Source organism: Triticum urartu, chromosome 1A (assembly GCF_056163025.1).
Source record: "Triticum urartu cultivar PI428250 chromosome 1A, HENAU_Tu73, whole genome shotgun sequence".
NCBI lineage: Eukaryota > Viridiplantae > Streptophyta > Magnoliopsida > Poales > Poaceae > Triticum > Triticum urartu.
In genome coordinates, this window is record NC_141873.1 from 551,451,403 (window position 1) to 551,460,962 (window position 9,560).

Below are 9,560 nucleotides of genomic sequence, written 5' to 3' on the forward strand. Positions count from 1 at the left end.
CTCCCTCCTCTCCACGCGCCCGAACTAACCAACTAGAGCGAGCTCCCCCCGCCCCGCCCTCCCCGCCGCCGGCGACCGGAGGCCCCCCCGCGCGCGCGCCCGCCCCGCCGTCGCCTCCCCGGCCCCCGGCTCCACCCCGTGGCCCGTCGCCGGCGAGCCGCCGGCCGCGAGGAAGGACGCAGGCGCGGCGCTCTGCGCACCACTGGTTCGGGGCTCCTGATCTGCTTTCTGTTTTGATTTCTTCCCCCGGGCGCTGGGTTCAGGATTTTCACAGTTACAGTTGGAGGCGGGTCGATAGGATTTGGATCTGCGCGGACGGGAGTTTTAGCGAGGGAGGGAGGGCGCAGATTTAGGAATTCGCGTGATTGATTAGTTGACGGTCAGGGGGAGAGAAGCTGGACGATTACCGGAATGGTATCGAGGTCGCCCGCCCCTGTAGCTAGATCCCGTCGCCTGGGGAGAGGAGGGGCGGTCGGATCGCTCCGCTGCCTTGGCCCTGGAGAACCGCCTCCTCCTGGGGCTGCGAGAGGAGGGCAGCTGGGCTGCTTGATTCGAGTCAAATAAGCACGGGGCTGATTCTGAATTCCTAATAGCCACAGTACTGTAGACAGACATGAATTTGGGTTATGGTTCTGATGTTTTTCGTGCAACCGATTAGAACATTCCATATCCCCCCTGTACGATTTATGTGCCCTCGAGCAGCCCAAAATGGTCCGTCCGAAACGTAGTCGTTTAGGGGCTGTTTGGTTTTCGCCTGTGTACGCCCTGCCAATCTTGGCAAGCCAAATAATTGGCGTAAGAATTGGCCGCCCCAGACTTGCCAATGATTTGGTGTGAAACTGAACTGGAGGAGTTGAGGTGGGCTGGGCGCACCAAAAAATTGGTGCCCATCCAAACAGAATGCCAAGCCTAGTCAACGACCAAAATTTTGGATCGGCAGTTGAGGGCTGCAATCCAAACAGCCCCTTAGCTACGCCGCACTGATGTGGTGACATGGATACAAGGACATGGGATATAGCAATTTCTAGAAAGCCATAGGGCGATACGGGGAGTATATATGAATAATTAATGAAGTGCCCTGTAATAAAAACAGAATAATTGGATGCGCGAGAGATCAAAATACTGCCCCATTTGTTGCTTCCATGCCTCTTTTTTCAAGTCTTTAATGACGGAATGATCATCAATTTCCTCAATCTTCATGGTACTTTTAAGTTGTAGAATGAGCCCGTAGAGGATACTTCTGATTGACAATACCAGCCCGGTATGTTGCTTCCATGCCTGAAGATGGGCTGCACATGCCACGCCACTCCCTAACCAGCACAACAGCAACATCAGTAGGTCAGCAGCAGCAAACAGGAGCATTATACAGCAAATCATAGTGGTGACTCTGGAGGGCAGCGAGGTGAATCCAGGCGGCGACGGCGGAGGCACTCTCGTGCGGTCGCCCAGTTGCTCTTGACCCAATCTTCTGCCCTGGTCAATTGAGCGAATAGAGCAAGTGAGAGAGAGCTGGCTGTTAGGTTTAGGAGTGGGCATCTACTGGGCTTACCGTGTCCCCGACATGTCGGCGGCATGCCGATGGCCGTATCGTCTTCCCGTGTCACTCTGGGGATACACGTATTTGGCGTATCGGCTGCGTATTGTAACAGGAACGCCAGACCTGGCCGTATTGGTGCTTCATAGTTGTTTAGCATCTATTCTTATGATGGATTGTTATATTTTTGTACTTCTACATACACTTCTTTATTGTCATGGACAGACATGATGGCATACCCTTACTATAATATTGTTACGTTGCAGAGATGACTGCTTAAATGGGATAATTATAACACAAGGCAGTCTGGTGGTATATACTGAAGAATCAGGTTTTAACCATACGATCACCAGAAACTAGAAATGGAGGATGGCCTTGAGCTTAGTTTAGGCCTCTCTTTGGGTGGTGGGTCTTCTGGGAAGTCTAAGGCAAGAGATGCTTCTCTAGAGCCTAAAGCAGAACCTCAAGTGGAAGAGAGCAGTAGCAAAGGCGTCTCGCAACCTCCCGATGCTCCTTTTGCGCATTACTATCAAGCAACTGCTGAGAACCAGGAACACAGTAGCAAGCAGAGGCATAGCCCTGCTACCCCGCCATTTGGAAACTTCTGGGGACAACACGGTGGCTCCTCTGCTCCAGTGGCAGATGGATCAAGTGAACTAATAGCCCACCAATCTCAGCTTCCCCAGTATCAGGAGGGGCGGACTCCAAATAATATTGGAAATAATTCGGAGGAAAACATGCCAGTCTCAAGTAAACGAAAGCTGCTTTCTGAAGAGACAAGTTTTCAGAAGAAGCATCATTCTGCTGCTGACCAGCCTGATGCATTCAGTAAGAGCTCTGAGGGAGGTGTGAAAAATGCACCGATTTCAATTAGCACGGATGATGGTTCAACAGGTGAAAATGAGGATGTTGCAGACTCGGAAGCAGAAGGCTCAAACTCTTGGTTGGTTGCACAGCGTGAAGACAGTGCCAAGGGCTCTGTGGTAAACAGAGGATCCGATATAAAGAGATCCAGTGATGATGCTACAGGTGGATTTCAAGGAAAAAGGCAACCGAGCTTTTCAGGAAGTGAATCTAGCTCTGGAAAGTTGCCGCATGGAAATCCCTTACAAGCATCGAATGTAGTGACTGCACAATATCAAGGCCAGACTCAGGTTTCAGCACCCCTGGGCATAACTAATGCACCCAATTTTCCTCCAATGTATACAGTGCAATTGAGGCCACCCGTAAACAATGGACCAGCGGTCCAGACGATGGGTGGTGCCTCCCAGGTTTCTTTTGGTTACCCAACAGGTCAGCTACCAATACTTGAAACGAGCTCTTCATGGGCATTTGGTACTCCGCCTCAGGCTATTTCTTCCTTTGCTGCAAAGCAAGCCGAACGAGCAGGAGCCAAACAAGCTGATGATGGAAAGAAACCTCAAGGTTAGTTCACCTCGTAATACTCTCTACATATGTGCAAATAAATAGAGGAAAAGCTCATGTTGCTACGGTGCTCAAATATATGTCGTAAAATGACTCCTATATGTGTCTACCTCTCTAAATGACATCTGGATTTGTTAGGTTATGTAAGAACACTGAGTTGAAATACTTGGTCTGGATATTTCAGTGAAGAGTTTTAGTCTGCTGTCCAGTCCCAAATGTCCTTTTATTAGTTTCTCCTTCGGTTTGGTGTGACAGAAGCAATCTGGAGGTGTGTAGTTAGCTCATCTAATTTAGAACCACTTTAATTACTACTCCCTCCGATCCAAAATAAGTGTTGCAGTTTTTTGAACTAAGGTTATTTCAACCTTAGTTCAACGCTGCGACACTTATTATGGATCAGAGGGAGTATCTGTGAGCAGCACTGCCACTTCTTGATATGGAAGTGCTTTCCTGTAATCTAGTAAGGTAAAATGAGCATAGTTGAAAAGTAATTCCTCATTAAGCTTCTTATATGCACAGCTATACCTTTTGTTCGTTTAAAATTTGGAAGTTAATCGTTTCCCTTTCTCTTCTTTATGAACTGCAGAGGCTGGCGCGTCCTCCTCTGCTCTTTTGGAGGATGGTAAGGTCGTTGAGAAGGTATTGCCTCTCATGGGCTCGGGCTCTGGTATAAGGCCGGGCATCGCCCCGAATGTCAAATTCGGAGGGTCCGGATCATACCCTGATCTTCCCTGGGTATCCACAACCGGGTCTGGACCAAATGGCAGGACCATATCGGGCGTAACATACAACTTCGGCAGAAACGAAGTGAAGATCGTGTGTGCTTGCCATGGCACACACATGACGCCTGAGGAGTTCACGCGACACGCTAGCGTGGACGCAACAGGCCAGGAGAACAATGCTACCATGTCGGCGTTTCCTGTCGGGAATCAAGCGGCCTCAGCCCAAAACTAATTCAGCGGCATGCGTGCCGGTTTCATAGTGTGCTTGCTGTTCCCTTTGTGTCCATATCATCAGTTCAGTATATTGTTGCTCTGTTGATTCAAACCCTATTGATATACATTATGTAGACATGTGTCATGTTGTAACTTTGGCTCCATTGTTGTGAACGAAACTGATGTATTTATTATAGCTCCTTTTGTGTCTTCAAGGCAGAATAATATTTGACTACAGCCAGCAAAATGGTGTGATGGAGCTGTGTTGCCATTTGGTGATGATGCAGGCAGAATGATAGCTGCATACATATGCTTTCTTCTATAAGAGTTTTTCAGTCGAACAAATATTTCATCATCCATCATACAGGAGGTAGAAATGCTTTCACAACATGTCAACCTGGGGATGTATGTACCATATACTCCGTCTGCTATTTTGAAGTTAAATTTGCACCGTGTTAAAACATTTTCAAAAGTACAACATGGATACCAAGTTCAACATCAAAGTTTCACATAATCAAGATGTCATCTCCTGTGCGCTACAGCATTTACGTTAGGAGGGAAAATGATGGTCCGGCTATCTTTGACAGGTTCAGTGCCATTTTTTTCTCTCAATGCTAGCTCTGCTAGGCAGATAAGCCATCAATCAGCGTTACACAACAGACCCGCCTTCAAGTGCTACAGGCTCTCGTTTAATGGCATCCGCCTGCTAGGTTTAACTAGCCTCGCTGACACTCCAGCTGCTTCGTGTTCTCCAATAGCACCTGTTTCAGCATCACAGCACATCCAACCAGCATTCAGGTTCCATTACAATGGGAAATAAGGTTTCAGTGTATCCAATGGTAGGACGACAAGTTTGGAGAAGATGTAATTGAGCAAGGGCGGCTGAGAATAAGGAACGGTTCTTAACCTCTCGGATGTAGGTCGCGATCGCTTTGCACCCTTCAGTTGCAAGGTCCATCACAGTCTCAAATGTGTCCATTGGTAGTTTCGCGTCCATCTGAAAATCACCTTTTGAGCATTAGTGTTGCTGTGAATGAATCAGAAATGTGTCGCATCAGAAAATTTGTGCTGCAGATGAGACGTGGGCTAGGGAAGGCCCTGAAATTTGGAGCAATCAAAGTTTATGATCGTTTTGTAACCTGCAGAAGAGTCACTTTGTCCATCTTTGCAAGAATGCCAACGGTTACATCCGCGCCTCCAGCGCTGTCTTCTATATAATTCAGATCTGAAACAACATATTGAATGGTTGAGGCCTCTTTGTATGAGATGATTCTTAGCTTTGTCATAGATGTGAGAACAGAAAATAGGCCCCATACCAAGCAAAGGAGTAGAACACAGATACCCAGCACTGCAAGAAGTGACTATGTCTCGCATTGGAATCCCAGCATCTGCAAGTGCTAGTGTTGCAGCATTGATGCATGCGGACCTGGTTCCTGTTAGACACGCAGTCATGATCAAGATAGCAACTGGAGTCATTTTAAGTACCATTCATGCTACAATCGTTTCAAAATAGTCAAAAATAATAGTAAGTCACAGCAGGACTGGGTAATGGAAACAAGAAAATGCATGTGTACTAAGTAAAATATTTAAACGGCCTCTGGACAAAAAAAAAAGCCTTGTGTTGTGTGCCTTTGGTTTGGCAAAAGAAATAAAGTTGGTTCTATTTATGCATGCTGATCAGAGATAGATATGAAACATTCAAATATAGTGCACTTACCACCATCAGCTTGAAGAACTTGGACAAATATGTCAATCTGCAAACCAAACACAGTAAGAATTCAGAGTGGGTCCTGTTTACAATTCAGGATAGAGGTTTCTTGCGGTGCAACTGATGAGATGACTCACCTGTGAGTGTGGCATTATATGTGTTAATATGCTTGCCTCCATTGTTTGCCGAATAACAAGAGAAATTTCTGTTGATCGCCTGTCACAAAGTTGTAGATTCACCTTATTACTACATAGTTGTGCAGGAAGTAAGATAGCAAGTAGACTATAACTGATGAGTCATGTTATTCCCTTTGCATGCTGTGTGTTCAGTTGTTCACCACAAAACACTGGCACGAATCAACTAAGCTACACATTAGCACTGTCTGTTTTATTTCACATGAGGAAATTCTTGAACTTCTACTTTAACTGCATTGCAATATTTGATTATGTTACAGGCCTAAAAAGCTCTTGACATGAAACCACCCTTAGCTCTGAGTACCTTTCCCCTTTAAGAACAAATCAGACATAACTAAAAGTTAACACTATCCCCGATCTAGACAACAATAATGATATCAAATATTTGAAAAAAAAATAACATGGAGAATAAGCCTGGAATAACGGTATGAAAACTTGTCATGACAAAAGTGTGTACTGATAATAAATGAATCCACCATAGTCAACGGTTCTTCCTCCCAAAGCTGGAACATACCTGTCACCTTTTGGCTTTCTCCTTCGATCCCCAGTGCTAAATTCTGCCATTCTATACTCACAACGCACCTGCAGACACATTTCTCATGAGGGCATCCTAACAAGAAAACCTTTAATCTTGATGCGCTTGGACTAATAAACTTACCAAAGCCTCTTTACCGTTTTGTTGCTGACTCCTGTTTTGGATCTGAATGAGTAAAACAAGCAAACATAACATTAGTCTTAAGCTGAGATTTGTTAGCCGTTCATATTGAGGAATACTAACTGGTATGAAAAGGCAATATCATAGCTGCACAAGGAAGAGCCGCCATAGGTCCTGTGAGAAAATACCCCATGTTCTACTGGCACTCAAGCAGATGACTTCTCTGGTGAGCCCAGTCTCAACCCTTGATGCTACCTGCTGGTCGCCAATGGCTCCAACGGCAGGGGCTTGACTCATCTGGTGCTTTACTGGAAATGTGGTGTGGATTGTCCTTTGCATGTAATAGTTAGATCATGGCTGTGTGTTGGACAGAAACTTGGAGATGGTTGAACCTTTTAAGTTCGTTTCAGTAGTTTGCTTTTACTGCTTTCTGAACTTGGGCGTGGATGCCTTGCACTGAACCTGCTATGCGGGCTTCTAAAAATGTTCTACTGCCACCATTGACCCTACCAGTTTCCTAGAACATGTTATTTGCAGTACCCAAAACACCAGAAGGATGTCATTCTGCAGTAGCATCCGCAACATGACAAGACTGCTGTGCCGTTTCAGTGCTCCATGTCATAGAAAGCTCACAATGGATCCGTTCATAGACAAAGATGCCCCAAACCAACATATATCCAAAAACTAACTAGAAACTTCACAGTAACCGTTCATAGACATTCCATCAAACATTTCGAGTGCTCTTTGAAAAATATCATCCTGAATCCAGAACCTAACAACAAACAAACCTGACGTCAATCCCCGCAAGCATTCCGCCATACATGGCATGTGCAATTCGAAAACCCCGCCCCTATTCAGCTCAGCACCGATAATTAACTACACATCTCACGCCAACCCCTAACAGACAATGCATCGAACAGTTGGCGTGCACGAACTATATGCGAGAAATATTGGACTACCTCTCGAGGTCCGTAGACGGCGGCGATGACCCTGGTGTTGCCCATCTCGAAGAGCGCCGAGCCGTCGGCCCTGGAGACGACGCCGACCTCGCCCTTGAGCTGCCGCATCTGCGAGGCACCGGCCGCGAAGAAGCAGAGTCAGCCGAGCCTGAAGCAGAGGAAGGCGGACAGGGAGGAGAGAGGCGTGACCTCGTTGGGGCGGCGGCCGTCGACGCGGAAGCCGGTGAGAGGGTTGACGTACTCCATCGCCGGACTGTTTCGCCCTCTCCACTCCTGCTTCGAGCTCCGTGCAGGCTGCGGCGGCGAGGACGAGGGAGAGGGCTTTGGTGCCCTCAAGCCCTCAAACCCTCACTAGCATTTTAAAGATCCAAAATGATTTTTTTACATTTTTATGGATTAAAAAACAGGGGTAAAAATTAGAGCCCTCAAACCTAACCCTTATAACGGAATATTTCTCATGAACTACGTTGTCGTTGCACGCGGGAGGTCGACGGGCCGGCCGCCGGCAACAGGGGCGACTAGCAGCGGCGGTCGCGGGCGTGGGCGCGGGAGTTGGGAGGATTTTTCCCTCCCGCGTGAGTATAACCGCCAAATGAGGGTTGGGGTAGAGTTTGCTCCCCAACCCTTACTTTTGAGGATTGGAAAAGGATTTGAGGGTTGGATCTTTAAATTTTTTTTGAGGGTTTAAGAGTTAAGAGGTTCTAGTTTACGACTTTTTTTTGATGAAAACTGTAAAAAAGCAGTTATTTTTAGGGGTTTGAGGGTTTGAGGGCTCTACTAGTAATGCTCTAAGAGCATCTCCAGGAGAGCCCTTAAACCCTCCAAACCCTTATAATTTTTACAGTTTGCGAGCAAAAAATCACGTAGACTAAAACCCCTTAACCCTTAAATTCTCAATTTTTTTTAAGGGTCCATCCTCAAACTCTCTTTCAACCCTGAAAAGTAAAGGTTGGGGAGCAAAATTTACTTCAACCCTCATTTGGCGGTTATCCTCGCGCGGGAGGGGGAAAATCCTCCCAACTCCCGCGCCCACGCCCGCGTCCGCCGCTGCTAGTCGCCCCCGCCACCGCCGGCCGTCTAGTCGACCTCCCGCGCGCCCGCGCCCGCCCCGCCCCCAGCCACCGGCCTCTCCTCCACCTCCTCCCGGCCACGGCCGCGCTCGCCCCGCCCCCGGTCGTCGCCATCCGTCCCGCCGCCCCGCCGGCTTCTACTCCCGCGCGCGCGCCCGCCCGCCGCCTCCGCCTCCCGCCTCCCGGCCTCTCCTCCTCTCGCGCCCCTCCGCCTCCGCGCCCTCCGCCTCGACCCGCCGCCACCGCCCTCTGGCCCGTGCCCACTCCCGCGCCCTCCGCCTCCCGCCCCCGCGCCCTCCGCCTCTGCCTCCCACCCCCCGGCCACTGCCCTCCGCCCGCGCCCGCCCCGCCCTCCGCCCTCCGCCCCCGCGCCGCCCTTCGCCCGTCGTGCACGAGGTGCTCGACGGTATGCCCGCAACGACAACGTCGTTCATGGGGAATATTTCGTTATAAGAGTTGGGTCTGAGGGTTCTAATCTTTGCCCCTATTTTTCAACCTGTAAAAGTAAACAAAAAGACCATTTTTTTGATCCTTAAAACGCTAGTGAGGGTTTGACATGCTCTAAGGTCAGTGGGAGCCAGCTCCTTACGACGACCCCAGCGCCGCACTGGGCCAGAAAAATATCCAGGCCCATTCACCCAACAGCGGAGTTCCTCGCCCAACCCATCTACCCAGCCATTCTTGCGCCAAAACACAGAAGAGAGCATGGTGAGCGCGCACCGGCAGCTCCGTCCGAACGCTCTTCGTGCTTCTCCCTCTGGGGCCTGTCACAGGAACTTCCCTCGTCACATTCCCTTGACCAGCCTCTTCTCTGACAACGGTGGCGACGAGTCGGCGCTGCGCTCCTACTTCATTGCTCATCCGATGGAAAACCGGAGCAGTACAAATTTGAACAAGACTGGTGAGGAGGACAATGAAGGAGCCAATGCCATCAAACATTTGTCTGCTCATTGCACTAAAGAATATAAACTCTTATTAAGGATTTCAGTGCTTGTGTGTTCGGGTATGAGGACAAGGAAACATTTGTGGAGGCTTTCTGCACCCTAGGAAATAAGGTAGAGTATATAGTAATAGAAAAGT

General features: G+C 48.6%; 2 protein-coding genes across 2 annotated transcripts; one reads left to right on the plus strand and one right to left on the minus strand.

Annotated features, from left to right (window-relative positions):
- The first annotated feature begins 17 nt into the window (after positions 1-17).
- On the plus strand, positions 18-4,109 carry NINJA (Putative interactor of JAZ). The gene is made up of 3 exons (XM_048693139.2): positions 18-205; positions 1,801-2,959; positions 3,546-4,109. The coding sequence occupies exons 2-3, from the start codon at positions 1,897-1,899 to the stop codon at positions 3,911-3,913; spliced, it is 1,431 nt and encodes a 476-aa protein (XP_048549096.1). The 5' UTR covers positions 18-205; positions 1,801-1,896; the 3' UTR covers positions 3,914-4,109.
- Positions 4,110-4,323: 214 nt separating this feature from the next.
- Positions 4,324-7,791, minus strand: LOC125528712 (exosome complex component RRP41 homolog). Its single transcript, XM_048693147.2, has 10 exons — positions 7,600-7,791; positions 7,411-7,518; positions 6,455-6,496; positions 6,311-6,378; positions 5,740-5,818; positions 5,612-5,648; positions 5,211-5,327; positions 5,034-5,119; positions 4,802-4,891; positions 4,324-4,655 (listed from the first exon to the last, which is right to left on the minus strand). The coding sequence occupies exons 1-10, from the start codon at positions 7,654-7,656 to the stop codon at positions 4,611-4,613; spliced, it is 729 nt and encodes a 242-aa protein (XP_048549104.1). The 5' UTR covers positions 7,657-7,791; the 3' UTR covers positions 4,324-4,610.
- Positions 7,792-9,560: the final 1,769 nt, after the last annotated feature.

What these genes read in the sequence shown, in the direction of transcription:
- NINJA (XM_048693139.2), top strand. Translation starts at nt 1,897, where the DNA reads ATGGAGGATGGCCTTGAGCTTAGTTTAGGCCTCTCTTTGGGTGGTGGG. An exon ending in TGATGGAAAGAAACCTCAAG is followed by an intron (nt 2,960 to 3,545) that starts GTTAGTTCACCT and finishes TATGAACTGCAG; the next exon opens with AGGCTGGCGCGTCCTCCTCT.
- LOC125528712 (XM_048693147.2), bottom strand. Translation starts at nt 7,656, where the DNA reads ATGGAGTACGTCAACCCTCTCACCGGCTTCCGCGTCGACGGCCGCCGC. An exon ending in AAAACGGTAAAGAGGCTTTG is followed by an intron (nt 6,379 to 6,454) that starts GTAAGTTTATTA and finishes ATGTGTCTGCAG; the next exon opens with GTGCGTTGTGAGTATAGAAT. An exon ending in TCGCGACCTACATCCGAGAG is followed by an intron (nt 4,656 to 4,801) that starts GTTAAGAACCGT and finishes ATGCTGAAACAG; the next exon opens with GTGCTATTGGAGAACACGAA.